Source organism: Saccostrea echinata, unplaced genomic scaffold (genome assembly GCF_033153115.1).
Source record: "Saccostrea echinata isolate AGI-Se365-2 ecotype Australia unplaced genomic scaffold, CSIRO_AGI_Sech_v1 ptg000049l, whole genome shotgun sequence".
Classification (NCBI taxonomy): domain Eukaryota; kingdom Metazoa; phylum Mollusca; class Bivalvia; order Ostreida; family Ostreidae; genus Saccostrea; species Saccostrea echinata.
The window spans coordinates 2,874,845-2,897,232 of NW_026889798.1; the positions used below are offsets into that span (position 1 = coordinate 2,874,845).

The 22,388-nt window shown below is 34.9% G+C and overlaps 1 protein-coding gene across 1 annotated transcript in view; it reads left to right on the forward strand.

Annotated features, from left to right (window-relative positions):
- LOC133203264 (uncharacterized) overlaps positions 1-22,388 on the forward strand; it is a 218,427-nt gene that overhangs the window by 195,309 nt on the left and 730 nt on the right. The window contains exons 3-4 of the mRNA XM_061339080.1: positions 9,661-9,894; positions 16,372-16,857. Coding sequence (XP_061195064.1) covers positions 9,661-9,894; positions 16,372-16,857 — 720 coding nt within the window. The remainder of the gene's footprint in view (positions 1-9,660; positions 9,895-16,371; positions 16,858-22,388) is intronic.

Sequence of the window (22,388 nt, forward strand, 5' to 3'; positions counted from 1 at the left end):
CAGCAAAGCAAACAAGTGGCAATGACTGTTTCTGAAAGTTGAAGGCCTGGTGTCTTAAATGCATGATAAACATGTTTGGTAAATCATCTATAACATACGTTACTATGGAAACAAAGTATTCAAAAGTAATAATTTTGTTCATTTAATATTATAAAGTCATACACTTAAGAATAAAAACAATTATAGGTTGAAATGCAAGCAATTCATAGAGGAGAGATCCTTGTAACATATACCAAGGACAAAATATGATATTTCTTATAGGTTGGCAATGGTTGCCATGGTTTTAATACCACGAAGGGATTTTAAATTTACTCTCTTAGTGTTTTAATCTTATCCTATCTTTTTAAAAAGCGTATTTCTATATAACTGATGATCAATTTTTAAAGGCCTTGGTGTGACCCTAATTTTCAAATTTCAAAAAATTCAATTTCAATTCTTTAAATTGTGCGCTGCTATGGAAAAAAGGCGAAAAAACATGCATAAAAATCTGAAAAATACTCTATTTCCTTGGATACGTACCATTGTATGTAGATTTCCCAAAACTTTAATGATTGGTATATGTGAACAACTAACCTGACTTTCAATTTTGACTGTCACCCAATCTCTAACTGGATGCAAAAAGCTGGCACATAGGGTCTAATATTGACAAAAAATTAACAAAATCGAACATTTTCGCTTCTTCGTAACCATAGCAACAGTGTTGTATTTTTCAATAACCTTTATCAATATATGATATTCAACTTTAGTTTTACGAGATAAGTACTATTCAAGGTGATTCAATTAATATTTTTCTTGATTAAAAGGTTAGTAAATACCCAAAGCAGCAAAAAATATCACTTTAAACAACTAGTACGTTGTTTCCATGGTTACACTGTAAAGTAACAATTAATCTCAAATTTTCTTATGTTGTCCGTGTTGCAAGGTCCTAAGGATGTATATGTGCCAGTCATCAATTTTATTGTATTTCCTCAAGATAGTAGCATTAACCCAATCATAGCAACAGATTTTGCATGGTGACACTGTGTTACCATGGCAACCATGAAAGTTATTTTTAGAATAATATTGCCAATACCTAATTACATGAGGTCAAATATTTTTCATTGTTTTTCTTACGTTGTTGATTGAGTTTGATCATGTAACATCTATCATTTGTGGCTATAGAGCGTTTTTCAGTGTTTTTCAGCATCTAAAATGTATTCCAAATGTACCCATGGTTACCACTTACTTAGAGATTAATTCTAAATAGTTTCTTTATAGCATAAGTGGCAACAAGGTGTCATGTTTTTGGGAGAATGGTTTGTTTGTTTTTCTTAGTCTTTATTAAGACTTAATAAAGATTTAAAGTAGCTGAAAATCTCAATTTTTTCAACTTTTCTGGCTGTTACCATGGCAACCAAGACACATAGCAACGAAATTTTATTTCATATATGTTTCTGGTGTCAAGTTGTAATAATGGGCAAAGTTTCATCAAAATCGGTGACCATGCGTGGCAAAGAAGTTTAAGTGGTTACAGAGAATCGCTATTAATGTCTTCCGTCTTCTACGGAAGGCCTTCTTGTTATTCCTGATACCAGAGAAAAAAAAATTATTTTACACCAATAAGGTCTCTCAAAAACAATTTTCAGAAAATAATATAAATTATAATAATATATACTTTTATATAGCTTGTGTGTGAAAAAGGAGGAGGGGGCTTTTTCTACATATAATCACTTTTTTAAGCATTGGAACAATCTTACAGCTTATGGTTCAGTTCGGGGTGTCATACGCAATTGCTTGCAACAGCAGATTTTCTAGTTTTTATTGATTTTCTAAATCTTTTGTCTCAGAATTAGAGTATCGAACAAGTGAAATGATTGTCATATTACTTGCAATTATGAAAATATAACACTCGTCCTCAAAGCATATTACATCGTTTGATCTGGAATTGAAAAAGGTATATCTATAAATAGTAACAAGTGATTTCCTTTTACATTCTTGAGTCGTGTCCTCGGAAAGGCAGCTATGGCTCTTTACAATATGGTTACGAGCCCCAGGTAAAAAACAGTCAGGTGTAAGGAATACGAAGGGTTTAAAATAACCCTGTGAAAAATAATATGGCGTATGGCTATTTAAGTGTTCACTCTTTATTAGTTTATAGAGAAAATAAAAGATGAATGAATGAATTGGACTATTGAAATGCCTAATTCTGGTATTTTTTCTCTCGTAGATTTACGTTTGGTGGGCCATTACGACGAGTGGAAGACAAAGATATCAGGTGAGCATTTATCTAGAAAAAGAAAAGAAATGCATTTGCCGAGCTTTAAACATCTTCTTTAAAATAGCTTTTCAATTATACAGAAACAAAGATTACATTTCATTGATAGATGAAGCTACATGTTTATATCCATTAGAGTATAAAACAAATACATGTATTAATAATTCAATCACATTTATATACAGCAAAACTCGGTTATAGCGAAGTTCTGGGGACCTGCAAATCCGTAATTCGTTATATCCTTATAACGAATTCGTTAAAGTATATAAAGCAAATTCGTTATATCATTTTTTTTTCCTTCAAGCATGACTATCAAATGTATTAAGGGAAGTTTAAAATATTAAATTTATCGTGGAGTTCAAAAGTTTTGGAATGAATTGAGTTTCAGATATTTATACTTACAAAATTATTATCAGTTCAATATTTTAAAAAATAAGATCTTTAAAACTTCGTTATAAAAGATGTAAATTTTGTTATATTTAACTTCTAGGAGACACAAAATCAGCTCGCTACAGCCGTAAATTCGCTATATCCGAGCTCGTTATGTCTGTAAAATTTTACATTGAATAGTTAAGAATTTTGCCGGGGATTGCAAAAAACGTCGCTATATCCGTGTTTGTAGTAAACGAGTTTTATTGTAGATAGTTGTGTTGCTTTAGCAGTGTATATAATTAATATAGAACATTAAAAAAAATTAGTAATTTATTCGGAATCTTTCAAAGACACACATGTCATGGGTGTTTCCTCGGGGAAGGTTCAGTGTCATTTTTATTGATTTATTTTATAAATATAATGACTGAAATACTCCGAGAGCATTTTCGAACCACCAGATCCTCACATTGTACGAAAGAGCAGAAAAGTGTTGACAATACACTTGTGCCTAGCTAGGGTTTTTGAATTACTAAAACCAGTATCAATTACAGGCTGGGACCCAGAATTTTTTTTTTTTTTTTTTTTTTTGGGGGGGGGGAGGGGTCACCCAAGTTTTCAAACGTGAAAAACTTATTTATTTATGTTTTGCGGGGTAAGGGTGTTGAACTACTTTCTGGAAAGAGCTATGAGCGAACTCTGGACCGTGGCTTGAGATGATGGGGCCAGCCATTTAAATCTAGTGGGTGGGGTAGAGCTGACAAATTTTGTCGAGTCAGATTATGTTCATACATGTACCTTAATATGTCAGAATATACATGTACATTATTTAATTCTAGGATGATAAGCGAAATTATTTAATTTTTTTGTTCACTGAAAAAAAAAGTTTGACAAGGAAACATGTGGAGGATGTGTGCAGGCATGTGGTATCGTTTTTAAAAGTTGAGGGGCCAGCCATACATCTTACCCCTAAAAAACTTTTGGAAGCAATAAAAAAGAGGAAAATTGGCCAAACTCGAAAAATATTTTCTTTTTCTTTTTGGTTGGGAAGAGGGGGGGTGGGGGGTGGGTGGGGTGGGGGGGGGGGTTATGACTTCCTTTCATAACGAAATTTAATAAAATATACAAATTTACCATGATTTTACTATAAGCTAAACCCAGCCTTTCCTTGAGCATTTTCGATAGGAAAATGTTATAAGTTTGGAAAAAAGTAGCCCCCCCCCCCCAGTCTCCCTGAAACTACGTACGTGCCTGGTTGGATGTGTCAAAACTCGAAAACTTTCTTATTTATTTTCAAGATCTTTACTCCCCTCCCCCAACAAGAATCTAAAGTTTGTCCTCTTGAATTTTTTTTTTAAAAACACTGCGCAGAAAATTCTGAATATATACTTTAAGCTACTGCGAAACTGAAATCATTTGTCCTCTTTATAAATCAGAATCAATGTGCTTACGAGCGTATCTGAGTTGGATTTCAAGGTAGAATTTCAATCCAATGCTTTTTAGCTCACCTGAGCCAAAGGCTCAAGTGAGCTTTTCTGATCAAAATTTGTCCGTTGTCTGTCGTCGTTGTTGTCGTTGTGGTCGTTGTTGTCGTTGTTGTTGTAAACTTTTCACATTTTCATCTTCTTCTCAAGAACCACTGGGCCAATTTCAACCAAACTTGCCACAAAGTATCCTTGGGTAAAGGGGATTCAAATTTGTTCAAATGAAGGGCCATGCCTTCTTCCAAGGGGAGATAATTAAGAATTTGTGAAAAATTAATGGCATCATTAAAAAGTCTTCTTCTCAAGAACCACTGTGCTTGAAAATATGAAACTTATGTGGAAGCATCCTCAGGTAGTGTAGATTCAAGTTTGTTCAAATCATGACCCCTGGGGGTCGGGTGGGGCCACAATGGGCGATCAAAGTTTTACATAGGAATATATAGGAAAAATCTTTAAAAATCTTCTTCTCAAGAACAGCAAAGCCGTGATTGGTCATATTTATATGGTAGCATCCTCAGATAGTGTAGATTCAAATTTGTTCAAATCGTGACCCCGGGGGTCGGGTGGGGCCACAATGGGCGATCAAAGTTTTACATAGGAATATATAGGAAAAATCTTTAAAAATCTTCTTCTCAAGAACAGCAAAGCCATAATTGGTCATATTTACATGGAAGCATCTTCAGATAGTGTAGATTCGAGTTTGTTCAAATCATGACCCCCGGGGGTCGGGTGGGGCCACAATGGGCGATCAAAGTTTTACATAGGAATACATAGGAAAAATCTTTAAAAATCTTCTTCTCATGAACAGCAAAGCCATAATTGATCATATTTACATGGAAGCATCTTCAGATTGTGTAGATTCGAGTTTGTTCAAATCATGACCCCCGAGGATAGGTTGGGGCCACAATGGGCGATCAAAGTTTTACATATTAATATATAAGAAAAAATCTTTAAAAATCTTCTTCTCAAGAACAGCAAAGCCATGATTGGTCATATTTATATGGTAGCATCCTCAGGTAGTGTAGATTCAAGTTTGTTCAAATCATGACCCCCAGGGGTAGGGTGGGGCCACAATGGGCAATCAAAGTTTTACATAGGAATATATAGGAAAAATCTTTAAAAATCTTCTTCTCAAGAACAGCAAAGCCATGATTGGTCATATTTACAAGAAGCATCCTCAGATAGTGTACATTTAAATTTGTTCAACTCATGTCCCCTGGGGGTCGGGTGGGGCCACAATGGGCGATCAAAGTTTTACATAGGAATATATAGGAAAAAATCTTTAAAAATCTTCTTCTCAAGAACAGCAAAGCCATGATTGGTCATATTTACAAGGAAGCATCCTCAGATAGTGTACATTTAAATTTGTTCAAATCATGACCCCCGGGGATAGGGTGGGGCCACAATGGGTGATCAAAGTTTTACATAGGAACACGTAGTAAAAATCTTTAAAAAAAAAACTATTTCTTAAGAACAGCAAAGCCATGATATGCATATTCATATTCATATGGAAGCATTCTTAGTTAGTGTACATTCAAGTTTGTTCAAACATGACCCCTGGGGGTCGGGTGGGGCCACAATGGGTGATCAAAGTTTTACATAGGAATACATAGGTTAAATCTTTAAAAATCTTCTACTCAAGAACAGCAAAGCCATGATTGGTCATATTTAAATGGAAGCATCCTCAGATAATGTAGATTCAAATTTGTTCAATTCATGACCCCCCCCCCCTTTTATATTTAAACTTTTCAACCTTTCAAGACTGAACTGATTTCTGCTTTTTTCTAGCCATAGTGCTCAGGTGAGCGATGTGGCCCCTGGGCCTCTTGTTTCTCATGCGGACGCCGGATGGTACTCCCCCAGTTCATTACCTATCATCAAATGTTTTGACACTAACAGATGGAAATGACGTACACTGTAAGCTGCATATTACCAATGTTCCGCGGTCTTATGTACGTTGTACATTAAGGACACGTTATTATTTTTTTTAAGATACCAGGAAAAATTTATCTCGTGAAAACGACTTATTATCTCGTGAAAACGACATAATAGCTCGTGAAAACGGGATATTATCTCGTGAAAACGACATTTTGTCTAGTGGAGATAATAAGTCGTTTTCACGAGATATCTCGTTTTCACGAGATAATATCTCGTTTTCACGAGATAATGTCTCGTTTACACGAGATATTATGTCGTTTTCTTGAGATAAGTCGTTTTCATGAGGTATTACGTCGTTTTAACTAGAAAATATGTCGTTTTGACGAGATAATAAGTCGTTTTCTCGAGATTTTATCTCGTTTTCACGAGATAATATCTCGTTTTCTCGAGATAAATTTTTCCTGGTATCTTAAAAAAATAATTACGTGTCCTAAATGTACCTCCGTATTTGTGACTTTTCCTACAAATTTAATAAAGATCTGCGTTTCTATTAGGGGAGGGGGATCCAAGGCCATTTTTAGTTACTTTACTTTATACATTAAATTACTCCACAATTTCCGGGGGTAAGGAGGACAACCTTCAACCTCCCGACTCCCCTCTTGATCCGCCCATGGACTAAAGCTGAAATGGCCTGCACTGTTAAACAATATGTACACGTAGGTGTCTGAGTAAGATCAAAGCTGCAGACGTCGGAATTTTTGTTCTCATGTCTTTTAACTCAAATATCTATTATTATTTTTTTTTGTTAATTAAGCTTTTCATAGAATAAACATTTAATTGTTCCACTCTGAGCTAAAAGAAATGGGATTGATATATTGATCTGGACCTTTCTGTTTATCCGTCCGTTCCTCTGTCCTTCTGTAACTGTTAAATTTCCAGGTGATATATCTATAAGTCGTGTAATGAAATCTTACAATGTACACGTGACTCAAAGAATCTACTTATTTTGAGATTAAAGGAAAGGGGTATGAAATTCGGGTTTTGCAGAATTTAGTTTTTTTTTAAGCTCTCCTGGTCGAAGACCAGAAAAGCTTATGCGATAGTAAGGTGTCCGTCGTCCGTCTAGCTGTCTGTCCGTCCGTCTGTCTGTCTGTAAACAATTTTTCAAAATGCTACTTCTCCTACAGTTTTGGTCTGATTGCAATATAACTTGGCACACAAGTAGACTACACTAAGATACATAATTCTGTATATCAGTTTTTGATTTCAATGACCGATGATGCCTAGTTACTAAAAATAGAAATGCCTTTGAAATACTTTCAAAATGCTACTCCTAAAGTTTTGGTCTGATGACAATATAACTTGGCAAAGAAGTAGACTACACTAACATACATAATTCTGAATGTCGGTTTTTAATTTCGATGAACGGTGTTGCCATGGTTTTTAAGAATAGTCAGAAATGTCTTTGAAATATTTTCAAAATGCTACTCCTCCTACAGTTCTGGTCTGATTTCAATATATCTTGCAAAGAAAAAGACCAAACCAATGATCATTGTTTTTAAATTTATTATTGTTGAAAAGTTTCAAATTCAAGTGCTACTTTTCTCTTCCTTCGTTATAAGTATAAACCAGTAGAACTACAGTCTTGTCAGACTTCTGTTTTGTTTTTTTTTTTAGATTTGCAATGAAAAATAAAGTGAGGATTCCCTCTAAATAAGAAAGACCTTTATTAATTTTGAGACCAAAGATGAATGGTCTAGGTCACAAGTTCATATATGGATGAAAAGTAAAAGTAAAAAAAAAAAGTCTTTATGCTTTTGCAAAGATATTTTTTATCATAACGCATCAATTACATGACTTAAGAAGACCCCTATTGATTTTAATTTAAGAAGATGAAAAGACAAGGTCATATATTCATAAATATTATGACCTGGCTTTGGCATTCATTTAATACTGTCTAATGAATAAACCCGTCCATGTGATTTAGAGAAGAAATTGTTTTAACAAATTCAAAGTCCTTAAATCATACAGAATATCAAGTTTTTAATAGTTGTTTCCGGATATTATCTGAATTAACACTCGACCTTAATCAATGGATATAAAAATTCCCTAAGTTAGTTTTTGTGTGTATTAGAGATCTTTTCAAAATCTGCACGCCACTGTTTTAAATACCTCCCCCCCCCCCCCCCCCTTGACAGGCACATAGATGTAGATGTGTTTTACAATGCTGAAAAGCCGACAATAATTAAAAGAGGCAGTTTAACAAATCTGAATTTCAAAATGAAAATGATGAAAGGGGAAAGGGGGGCTGGGGTTGTAGAGATTTCCAGTCACACTCTTCATTTTCTGAAAACTCCGTTTTTACAATTAAATGCAAGGACTCTGCCATATTGCATAAAAAAGATTGTTAACCTCGAGCTCGTTCTTTAGATAATATATATGCATCGAATCTGCAACAATTAGTTATTCTATCAAAAAAAAATCTTTAATTCAATTTAACTGCTTGAGAGAGATCTAAACAGTTTGATAAATTGTACTGGCCTTCACTTGTGATTTCAAACACTTTTAATTTAATCTGGCCTCTACAATAGTACAACTTTCTGATCACCAGAAAAATTTTTAAGGCAACTCTTAATTTTATTCTAAGTAAAAAACAAGAGGTGAGTTATAAGAGCCACCCCCCAAAAAGTATTCACTCAGTAATTTCAATAAAATAATCTAGGGCCTTTAAACTATATATATGTACATGTATCATTTCATATTGAGTTACTCATTATATTCTAGATCAGTTCTCCACATTAACTGATGACAAGGTATCCGTGTTATATTGTTTTCTGTGTTCTGACTCCGGTCCTCCTGATTTCACTAACACAGAGTGGCTGGACATGCTTAATGAGATACGACAGAGAGTGTACGATAAAGAGAATCCTGTAACAAGTGAGGAAGCACAGCAGACTCTGGACAGACTGAAGTCACGTGATTACCTTTGGGAAGATCAAGACAAGATAACGGAGGACACAAAGGATGAGACAATGTATAGGATAGCATCAATAAAGACTTATATACCATTCCTTTACAGTAGTTATGACACAGCCAGTGTGTACCTGAGATCACGGAGATACAACAGAAAACCTGGAGAGAAGTGTGTCTGTGGTGGTGGTTACTCTGATTTCTCACTGATTACTGCTTACTCTGATTACTTACTGAGTGCTGGTTACTATGATTACTTACTGATACACCGTCTACAGATGAACATACTGACTCACGTCACCATGGAGGACACGGATATATATGATGGGATAAACCAGATATGTAAGTCAGTGTAAAGGAATTTATTTATTTTCCAAATACAGAAAATGTTTCAAGTAATTAACTGAATTTTGCAGATTGATATATTTATAAATAAGACAAAGTCAGCATTACTCTAAATATTTCATGATATGATTCCTTAGATATTGACTATTATATTTACTTCATAGGTTTTTTATACTGCTGCTACACACTGTAGATAGATGTACATGTAAAAATATTGTGAATTTAATTGGTAAATGGTGATTAAATCATTTTAATCGACTTCGTCGGATATTAAATGTACCTTCATGTATATTTATACTTAATTTTATTTTAGTTGAAGTAATGAATTTAACACTGTGACAGTATCGTCTTCTTCTACAGTGAATGTTTCAAACCAAATACTAAAGGAGATTGAAGATAAAAGAGAAGAATTTCTAATGGATCTAAGAAGAGGAGGGGAGGCTGTACATTACAGAGGAAGATCACAGGACAGTGTAGATCACGTGACGTGGCTCTGGAGATACAGGAGACCTGCTGACATTGTGAGATCCTGTATAGGTCTCCATCCACACAATGACATTTACATCATCGACAACAAAGCTTACAGAAAACCAAGTAAGAAAATTAATATAATTGAAATGTTTTATTCATTTTCCTTTAGGTTTTTTACAGTATTCACCGGAAGTAGTGGGGGCACATAAGTTTTAGTTGTACGACTTCGATAAATAAAAACAAAAAAGTGCACACTAAACCACAGGGGCTTGCTCCCGGCGTGTGATAATTATTTATTAATTAAAAAATCATATACGGTAATACTAAAGCAACAGTATTACCGTACTATATGAATTTTTAAAAAAAATAATTATTACACGCCGGGAGCAAGCCCCTGTGCACTAAACGTGAAACTAGACCTTATTCTGCAAAATACTGACCAACTTTATTTTCCTTACGGTGGGGGATGGTGGGAGATAATTTTTTATTGTCCGACATCGATAATTAAACAAAGTGTACCTTAAACAGGGAACTTTGCGTTTTTTTTCCTCAGTGTAGACTATATCCCTAAATGTATCGATCATGCAACCCCAGTCACAATAAGGTTTCCTGAGAATGAATAGCTCTAAAAGCTTAAATATGGTCACTGAGCCCCCCCCCCCTCCCAAAATATTCACCATCCTAAGTAAGTTTTTCATGAATATGGAATTCCCTCTTAACATTTTACTCCCCAAGCACAGTGACGTAGCATCGTTTTTGAAAGTGGGGGGGGGGGGGGGAGAGAGAGCCAGAGAGAAAAAAATTCAACTTACCTGAAAAAACGGGTATTTGTTTTGTTCAATCTCGAACCCTGTCCAAACTCGAAAATCCTAATTCGAAGGGGGGGGGGGGGGTAGTCGAACTTCTTTCCGTCCCAATCTTTTTCATATATTACTACATTACACTTATTTGTCTATACAAAAAAAATGGGGGGGGGGGCAGCCTTTCAAGGTACATTTTCAATAGAAAAAAAGTTGTGTTTGGAAAAAAAGGGGGGGGGCAGGCCCTGCCCCCTGATACTACGTGCCTGCAGCTCTACTTTAAAATAGATAATGAGATCCTGTCTATAATTGCAATGCTTTTATGTTTAAGTGCACATGCACTTTATATAACTTACCAGATAAAATTTGGGACGGTTGATTGCAATTACATGTGGTGTAGCAACCGCTAATAATAAAACGCAGCTTATTATGATTGAAATATCATTAAGCTTTACAATGCAACGCTTAATGTCATAAATTATTGCATTAATAGTTGACATTCTCAATTCTATCATTAATCGGCGATTTAGCGTTAGCGGTTGAGAATGCCAACTATTAATGCAATAATTTATGGCATTTAGAGTTGATCTTTTAAGCGTTGTAATTGCAACGCTTAATGATATTTCTATCATTAAGCGGCGTTTTATCATTTAGCGGTTACTACAATGAAGGGATCCATTTTTTCCCTTAAGCGGGGGGGGGGGGGGGGGGGGGGTAAAGATGAGCGATTATTTCCGTAAACCGGAATGTGATTATGAAATACGTATCGTGATACAGGAATTAAAATACCAGTATTTAGTATGTAAATATAAATTCCAGAAATAATAAATGTTCTTGTTCGAGTTTTTGAAAACAATTACTAAAATTAAAAAAAAATGTTAAAAAGTAAGACAACGACATCCTAGCATTCAAAACTGCTTTATAATATGAAGCTTTGTCTTCACTAAATATTTGTTAGAAACACTATCCAAATGCATTAAAAACTAGCCAATTTAGAGAATCTGTGTCCTCCGCTTAAGGAAAAAAGAAGAGCTTGCGGACATCTAGGGGCGGGGGGTGGGGGTGGTAGACACTTTAAGAAGGACGGATGGAGCCATAGGGAGATATGGCATAAAATTTAATTGCATAAACTCAAAAGCTTCCTGAGATATTACACATAAACAGAATATATGAATAAACGACCTTGACCTTTGACATTTTGACCTCAAAATAAATAGGAGTCTTCTTTAGGCCATCATTTCAAAAGCTCCAAGGATTCTCGAGATGTCGCGTTGACACGAAAGTGTAAAAAACAAACATAATTTATGACCTTGACCTTTTGACCCCCAAATCAATAGGGGTATTCCTTAGGCCATAGGGAGTTGTTGTGTAAAAGGCCAAGTGCACTTAAGCAATGCTTAATGGGCCCTTTTTCATTGCCGTTTTACTTTAGAATATATTACCAAATTGTTCTTTTTTGGTAATAGTAAAACACAAGTGGATATTTCTAATTAAAATCACGTTAAAACAACACCTAAATCAGCATGGATTTGAAACAAATGAAGATTTTTAAATGCCTATAGATACACCAAATCTGGAAAATCATACCAAACCTGTTTTGAGTTTCGTTAATTTAAATCAAGGGAGACATTTAAATCGGACACTTGAACAATCTGATCATGACTGATGGTGGATCATTGACGGGCGCGTTTTCCGAATGATATTTCTTGTGCTATTCTACCTGAGAAAAAGAATCGAATGAAGTTGTATAGATGCCTGTAGCCATAGTGATCAAACTAAGAAATTTGCACGCTTGCATTTGAAATAATACAATTAGTATTAACACTAGTTCCATTTAAATTTTAAAATGAGAAAAAGTGTATTTAGGTGACTTTCAATACCGGTACCATTGTCTTGCATGAATGTTTGAAATGTTTGACGCTTCTATGTATGATGACATTTTAACGACACTAAACTCTCCTAACCCTCCCGTGTTCCTAAAACCAAATACATACAAACTTCTCTATGCGGCACGTGGCTATCTTTTACAGTGAGCACCTTTGAGGAATGTTTACCTGTGTAGAACTCACGTGACTACCGGTATTTTAAATAATTTATTCCACGGGTGGGTTCAACAAAGGTCATACAGGTTAAAAGCTCTCGCTTGCTATAGGAAAAAACATTGAACTTTTCATATATTTTTAATATTTTAAGTACAAGCCTAATCTTGTACAAATTTCCTACTTTCACACAAGTTTTATAAATGTATAATGCGTTTTTGTCATTCGCACAAGTTTGTACGACGTTAGGCTGACAGTAAACAAAAGTTTTGAACTGTTGAATTGAATGACCGTCCTCGATTTACTATAGAAAATCACGAATGTCGGCTGACCCCTACCACATTGTATGGCCTTGCTCTTTGTATATTCATGAATTTCACCGATAAAATTTGTTCAGTCTGATGGTTTAGATATCAATTAATAATCAGAGATGAAAAATTATGCTTAATTTGATTCTTCATTGTCTAACATTTTACCGGGGCCCATAAGTGCACTCGTTCTTTCATGAAAAGGCTCTAAAGCTTGTCGAGATATCGCGCGGAAACGAAAGTGTTACAGACGGACGGATGGACAGACAGACCGAAATTAATACCCCCACTTTCAGTGAAAGCAGGGGACAAAAAAGTGTAAATGAAATATTTGTCAAAGGTAATTTTTCCACTTTTCTTTATTAAGAACAAATCTTGGTAAATGTAAGCTACAAAAATTCCCATACTCTAGCTTTTGAATGTTTTGGAAAATTTCTTTCATTTCATTGATAGGACTGTAACTTAATGATCATGTACATGCCACAAACAATCATTTTTAGAACTTTTATTGTATTGTAAAGTTACATTTTCTCATTCTTCACCAAATTATGTGACATTCGGCAGACTTCGGACGATTCTGTCACCTTCATGATCATCAAACATTAAACTCGTACGAATCAGCCGGGACGTTCCGATTGCTTTTGTAGCTTGAATGGCCAAACATCAATTTTTGTTGTGAAACTAAACAGATATCATTTCTTTAGTGATCTTTTTTGTCACAATCATTGCGTTCTTGTATATTGTCTGGCAGGAAGGCAGGAATGACCAGGTTCATCCAGTTTAAGGCAGTCTACGACTTCCTTTTTGATAAGTCACCGTTGATGGAATACACTCAGTAAATTATATTTTTTCTGTCTGACTTTCAAAACATGTTATTTTTCATGCCTTTTTTAAATGAAGTCATACACGTAGTATCGTTTTTTTAGAAAGGGGGGGGGGGGTTGTCATCAAGTTAAGAGTCGGTCAACGACTTCTTTGTAACTCATTGTTTACCGTGCGTCGGCAAAGAGACGGCATGGGCGGCGGTTGTCGCCCAATAATTTTGAAAGAGAGAGTAAGAAAGAAATATGAATTTTAAATGAGATATAGAGAAATATACGGGGTACACTTTATATAAATATATTCATTTTTATTTCAATCTGACTAAACACTAATCTTGTATGTTTCTTAATGTTATCAGGCACGAAGCATCGCTTTTGAAAAAAAAGGGGGACGGCTGGAAAATAATAGACAGTTTTCCTTAAAAATCATGCGGGGGGGGGGGGGGGAGTGAACATTTGTATATTAAATCAAAAGTAAAAAAATCTACATGTATTTTGTCTGTATAAAGTTCTATGATACTAGTAATTATATCATCATATATACGGCATTTTTCTCCATTTAAGTGCATCTTGAACAAGCAAATTGGTTCGCATTTGTCTACAAGATCTAGAAATTTGAAAATATAGACTGTCCAAACCGTAACATCAAAATGTTGAATTTGCATCCAAACCAGAACATCCTCATTATCCAAACTGTAATATATTTGTTACGGATACATAAAATGAAACGCGTTTTTATACATTTTTTTTTGTATGGAAAACAAATTAAACTTTCAATGCCTTATTCGTAAAATGATTTTCCTTTATTTTGTCCGCTTCAGATTTTAAATATATTATTTAAACAAAAGTAAAACACATCATATTGATAAACAAAATGTCTGTAAAATTTCGATCAAAAACGAATAAATGATTTAATATTTACCGAAATATTGACCGGGAAATGGTACACAGAATTCGCCGTTTGTACATTTTACGCCATTTTCACTGCATCCAAACATGTCACAACCGGCGCGGATACACGACAGTGTATATGCCCATGGTGAAATAGTCATCAAACTATTCACCGGCAGCATTCCATTTCCCTCGCTTTTCATCTCGGAACTCATATGCTTTTATCCGGATCGTGACGTTCTACGTCAAGTAAAGTCGGCTTCGGTATAATAAAACACCTACTTACTGACTATTGGGACACTATCAAGTTTATCGGCGGCGCCTCGGGAAATAATTCCTGGCTTGGGAGATAATGCTATTGTCCTTATAGCCGGTAAATTGGTGTATAAGGCCGAAAAAAAAATAATAACCCTGTTTTCTGCTACCCGACCGACCCTATTTTTTTTTGCGCCCGACCATAAAGTTTTAAAATCGGGAATTCCCGGAATTTCATCGTTCTGTCACTTAATCGGTTTCCGTGTTAATAAAAAACAATCATTTCATGAAATTCTCTGTTTTAGATATGGACTTTCATAAAATACCACTTGAGTTATGCATCAAAAGACATGAATATAATTTTAAAAGATTGATTGATTGATTGATTGATTGTATGTTGTTTAACGTCCCTCTCGAGAATTTTTCACTCATATGCATGGAGACGCCACCACTTGCCGGTGGAGAGCTGCAAATTTTGTCCTCTACTCGGCACTTACGGCCATTGAGCAGTGATGGATCTTTTTCGTGCCAGCACCTACTGCGACACGAGACCTCGGTTTATACGGTCTCATCCGAAGGACCGGTCTCCACTTCCCACAGAGGGATTCGAACCCGCGACGTAAGGATCAACTCCTTACTTCGCGACTCTAGAGCAGACGCTCTAACCACTGTGCCACGAGGGCGATTTAAAAACAATATTGACCTGTGACATATTTAATTAGGTCTTATATTAGTTCATATCCAAAAACTGCAATCGGAAAAAAAATAAAATAAATAATTTTCCTACCTACCTATCTAATTTTTCAGGCTCGTAGCAGGAAACAAGACTATTATTTTCTTTGGCCTAATAATGAATAGAATTTCTGGTAACTTCTAGTTAAAGCTGTATAAAGTGAGAACTCACCAGTTGACAATTACACTCTGCTGTCATTTATAAATTATAATAATTTATAGGTCTAGCAAAACTACAAGATAAGCACCCTCCATTTCTCTCTATGTGGAGGGATAGGAGGAGAGAGATCAGGGTAATGGAGGTAGTCCGATTACGGATTCAAATCATTCCGTGTATCGGTTTGGGATTTTGATAAACCGTCTTAGGTTTATACGTATACTTCGTACAATTTTAATAAAATATAAATCCAAAAAGACAGTTTTAATCGATCGTCCGTTATATTTCCCTATTAACTTTACAGGGAATTCTTATATCCGGGTTGGGATGGGGGTAGGTTGATTGATTATTTGTTGGTTTATTCACTATATAAATTATATACCCCCTCACCTAATCCGCATGGATCATCCGCTACTGACAAGTTTTGCCTTCAGATATTAGTACAAATAACAAGAGCTTGAGTCTAGTGCCATTTATATTCAGTTGAAAAATAAAGATATTGTATGATGATATGGAATGAAAGGTAAATAATATTTTGCTTATGTATGACTTTAAACCTTTTAATTTTTTTTTAATGTTTAAATTTCATAATTTCAGGTAAACACCATAACTATTCACCAGAAGTCAGATGTGTACTGTACTGTTTACTGTTAACTGAAAAATATCAGCTGAATCTCAATGAACAATCACACAGAATCACAAGGGACAAAATCAGAGACAGATATTTCCCTGATATCACTGATGATGGCTTTATGGATCCTCCTGCTGGAATCACAGAAACACATAACGGTGTGATGACCTTTATATCAGAGGATTTCCGACATGACCTTATGTACTCCTTTGTGACGGAGTGTTTAGTGGAGGACAGTGATGTGGAGTTTTTCCTGTCCACGGCGTCACATGATGTGATATCAGAATACTTCAGGTCCTGGGATTATGAGAGGAGTGAGGGAGAGAGATGTCTTTATGTACCGAAGTGGCCGGAGAAGATGTACGACCTCTTCATAGACAAACTACAGCTGGACATCATCACACACTGTACCATGTCTGACTGGGGGTTTCATGGCAGGATCAGTAAACGTTGTGAGTATTATTTCTCTGTAAATGTAATGCATCTATGTTTGAGCACAAGCAATCAGTATAATTCAATGTCATTTTTATTCACAGAACGTGTAACTAAATCATTTAAATTATTTTGAAACGGTTTATATATTTTTGTTTTAAAAATCATATCAACTTAAATTGTATAACGTATATATCAGAATTCTGAGAAAAATGTATAATATAAGCACAATTCTTTCCAACAAGTTATTAATTGTTTTATTATTATTTCTAGAAGTATATATTTTTCACGTTATAAACTCCAGAGAGAATATATAATACTAGCTATAATAAATAACTGTAAATATAAAAAAGTTCTTTCAGTTCCTGAGGTAAAATGAACCTTTCTTTCAAATCAACAACTCCATTCAATTTTATTTATGGGAAATCCAGCTACATCTCTAGCACACTTAAGGAAAGGCTTCTAACCCCTTTTCTTTAAATATGTATTTCATATGGAGATCAAGGTAGAAAGCCTGTCAGAATTTCATGAGTGGATGTTAATTTTCTGTTCTCAAATAGAAAAAAAGACGGCGTGCATGATATTTGCCATAAAAGACCCGGCGTTGAAGTTTAATTTTTTTTATTAATGTCGTTCTAAACAGAATGATTAAAATTAAAATACAAGATAGAGCAACTTTTCCTAATCTCTTCTGGTTCTAAAAGGAGAAATTTTAGTAGCTCTTAAATTTCCCATTTGTGCATATTGGTAAACAAGAACAGTATACCCAATCAAGACCAAAGTTTAAAGGACAAGGTACGGTAACGGCCGAATCTGGCCCCTTATTTGATGTAAAAATCAGAACACAGTTAAAATTGTGATAGTTCGTAGTTAAGAACTTAAAATAATGCTTGTTTTAAAACCAGCACTAATTTTGATTCAAAGCTTACACAGAGGCCACAAGAGGGTGCAGAAGTAGGTCATTTTCCCGAATTTCCTCAATTCTGGTGGAATTTCGTCAATTTTGAGATACTTTTCACTTCGGGAAACATAGAGTACAAGCTTGCCTATCTGAGATTTTTATACATAAGACACATCTGATACTAGTGTATGAGATATGTAAATTTGGTAGATAGGCAAGGTTGTGCTCTATGTTTTCTTAAACACAATGTGCAGTAAAATCGATGAAAATTTACATAAAAATGAGAAAATTTGGAAATTGACATATTTTCTGACCTTCCTGTAACCTCCGTGTATCCCATAACTTAGAACCAATACTCATTTTGTGGAAGGGGTAACAACAGGTTTCTATTGATAAATTGTAGCATCATTCTAAAATACATCCCAAACCAGGGGCCAAAAAGGGATCTTAGCCTATCTTGTCCTTTATGCTAGTGGCGAGAGCACTGAACATTTGAAAGGGTTCTTTTGTGCGTGTGTGTCTGTGTTTGAAGGGGACATTCCAGTTAGACTACACTGATTATTTATGTAGATAAAATAAAAATAAGCTATCCCCTTTCATCCCACTGGTCGGCTACTATCCCAGGATATCTAGCAAAAGTATCTATTGTACATAATGGCTTGTCTCATGTGTCAGAAAGAATTCAGTACAGTCTTTCCCTGCATTTAAAATTGTATGCACTGATATACTTGTATTACATTAACGGGATTTCCAAGTGACTTAAATATTTATTTCAAAAATAACTAGTGTACATGTATAAAGATTATCGGATCAAGTGTCCTGTACCATTTTCGATATACACATGTATTTATCCACGGTCTTAAAAGCACGTTTTGTGGTACATGAATGGTCCTTAATCTTCTCTATATCAGACCGGATATAGAAATATCGGGTACAAAATAAACATTTTTTCATTCTTGTTCATTCAGTTTCAATGAAGAGGCTCGAGGGCCTGTCATTCCAGTAGTCGGCTATCATCCCAGGATCAGTACCATTTAATACAGTGGTTTGTCTTATGTGTCAGAAATTATACAGAAGTGCAGTGTACTGCATATAAAGGCCGGTTTACACGGTAAAGCAAGCTGTATAAACCTTGTCATATACATCAAAATGCTACCGTGTGTACGGGGCTATTACACGGAATTTAAACCTTCCCGGAGTCATATATTCCACGCGTTCGAATAGAGCGTGTCTCTTATTCTGTACAGCAAGTCGTATGAGACTCTCTATCTTTGGCCAATCAGTGGTCTGGGATTTGGGTGATCTATTTATGCTTTACTGACCAATTCAATATTTTAAAAGAATATTTCAACATTTTTATACGTTATGGCTTGTTCAAATTTAAAATGTAATTTTTTTTAACATTTTCGCTGAATAAATTTGAAACAAATCGTATCAAATAATTAAGAGCGATCGAATATCAATCTTTCAATGCTAAAATCTAATTAGTTTAAAATTGATGTTTTGAAGATCCATCAAATAAATTTTAGTGTAGCATTCCTTCTTAAATATATTTCAAATAGACGATTAATTTTATATTTGACCGGTGGTCAAAAAATTTACGCAGTGTAAGAGTAAACGTTCTGCTGCTGAAATTGAATTTCTCATTAATGTGTCCGGCTTCTTTATAAATGGCCGGGGATACTGCGTCCAGAAGATCATCAAAATTTGCCATATATCCATTCGCAGAAAATTTCTAGAATTTAAAAAGTGGTTCTGATATGCACCATAGTGATCACTCCCCTCCCGATCCATTGTCTGACCCGTGGCCTTCCTCTAGATCTTCTTTGCTGGCACAACAGCGAGTGGAAATGAAATTATCCAAATGCACATTAAGATAACTATCTTCCTCTTCCTGTTCTTCCATCATGTCAACAAAATGAAAAAAAAAAAACTGTACTTCTTCAAAGGGGCGTTTTGTTTGTTTAAATAACAAAAGAGTGGAATGTAAACCTGTTTTACCGTGTAGACATATAAGGAATATATTACAAAAGTAAACGACAAGTTGTATACGACAGGTATTACCGTGTAAACCGGCCTTAAAGAGACTTAATCTTCTTTTCCAACATAATGTACATGTATTACGTTTAACAATTCAAGTGTCCGTTACTATTTTCGATTTATTTATATTTCTTATAAGCACTTTCTGTGATCGATGAATGATCCTTAATCTTCTCTATATAAGACCGGATACAGAGGTATCGGATACCAAATAAACAACATGCTTGTTTTTGTTCATTCAGATTGTATGTTCAATCCCTAATGAATCAGTTTTCAGTTTTGGTATGGTGTGTGGTTGGGCACAACCAAACATTTTCATGTTTTTTTGTTTTGTTTTTTTTTTTATTGGGGGGGGGGGGGGGCGGGGAGGTGGGAGACACTACCAAGCAAATATTCCTTGACATGCAAAGATGTTCATCACATGTATTTTTAACGGATCACACCATAAGAAGGCGCCTTTTATAATATACTATATTTCGGCATTTTTACCCCCCACCCCCCATAATGAATATTTTCGAAATCGTGAATGAATGAGACGAAGATGGAGAAAATTCTTTAAGTAAATATATGCGATGTTTTGCCATGAATACATACAATTCAAACTTACGTTTGTTTATAGTACAAGATAATGCCTCAACATCACCATTCCTTTCATACTGTTCATGTTTATGCACATAAATAAATTGAAGATCAATGAATATCAGTGAGAAAGGGAACGACATCCTTTATGTCAACATCATTAGCTTTAACTTCCCTTTTGAAGATATAGAAAACTTGTTGTCAAACCTGCTTTTCACTTTTTTCTAGTATCACATCATAGTAGATTTGATGAAATTGATGTTGATTTAAAGAATAAGTGTCATACCTCTGTCCTAAAGTATCCGACCTCTATGTATCATACATGTACATGCGTAAAAGTGTCATTTTGAGTGAATGTCGTACTTCTTTTGAGAAATAATCAGTCTTGCATGAAGGACAATCGTGGAAGTGAACATTAAATGCACAGGATATTCCGTCATCAAAACAAGAAAGAAAATATTGATTTCACTCTTAATTATTCCGAGTTATCAAAACGTTTGTGCGTGTGTTCGTTTGTGAACATTCTGAAGTTGACTGTATTATGATGTTTCTGAACTAACATCATTCTTGAAAATATAAATTTTTCCTTTTTATCTTCCCTTGGTTTTCGTTAAATAAATTTTCCACAAGTTCGCATGTGGTGTAAAACACTGTAAGTACAGTGGTATGAAAATTGTATATATTTAACAAATAAGATTCTCTGACAGTAAAATACATTGTTCATTTTTCTGACAAAATTATCTATAATTCCATTAAAAATAATGCTTAAACCTGAAGCATAAAGTATTTCATTTTGAAGGGAAATGGACAAAAGAGTCCAAAAGCACTGTATATTAAAAAAAACAGTGTACGATGTATATATTATCCTCTTTTGAAAATCCATGTAAGTCTCAACCAAAGAAGAAATATCTCTAAAATATATAAAAAGAATCAAACGTTGTCCAGACATTGGCCCCATTCATCAGGATTTTTATTTCTTGACAATCTATGTTTGCCTCACGAATAATAAAATATCAACCTTATTTTCATTATGAAACCTGAGTCGGTAAGCTATTGAATCCAGTCTGTCGTCTGTAATCGTCCATCAACCTTTGGACATTATCATCCTTTTCTCTCTTGTGGAGGCGGAAACATTTTCATTACATTTAAAAAGGAATAGAGTCGTTCTTAAAGAAGACCAAAAAATTAATAATAATAAAAGAAAATAAAAACAAAAAGACAAACAGAATAAAAAACCCAAAAGGGGCGGTTGGGATACAAAAGAAAAGCGATGTTATCATTCCATAGAATATGTGAACAGAGTTAAAAAGGAAATCAATCTCTACAGCAATTAAAATGAAGTTATCGAGAAGGTTAAAAGTAGCCTTTTATCTTTTTGAGGCTCTTATTATTTGTGTTCATGTGAAAACTGATGTTGGAGAGCATAAAGTGTTCAATTCTAGAATTTCCCCCTGGAAACAGAAGTAAACAAGATGTGTTTGTGAAACACTGATGCCCCCGTATGGCAGCGTATGGCGAAGGTTAAAGTTTCTCAAATGCAAGTCAAAATCCAGGCCAAAAGATTAAAAAAAATTTTAAATTTGAAAGCCCTAGCTGAACCTGTTCAAAAGTTATGGCGAAGGTTAAAGTTTTTTTAAAAGTAAGTAAAACATCAAGGTCAAGGTCAAAGTTGTTGGTATCCAAAGGAAGGTCTTTTCACAAGGATTACATATGTAAAGTATGAAAGCCCTAGCACCAGCCATTCAAAAATTATGGCAAAGGTTAAGGTTTTTCAAAAGTAGGTCAAACTCCTAGGCCAAGGTCAAAAGATCAAAATGGTTGGTATCCAAAGGAAGGTCTTGTCACAAGGATTACGTAATGAAGTATGAAAGCCCTAGCTCTAACCGTTTAAAAGTTATGGCCAAGGTTCAAGTTTTTCAAAAGTAGGTCAAACTCCTAGGTTAAGGTAAAAGGGTCAAAGAGATTGATGTCCAGAGGAAGGTCGTGTCACAAGGAATACAAATGTAAAGTTTGAAACCCCAAGCGCCAACT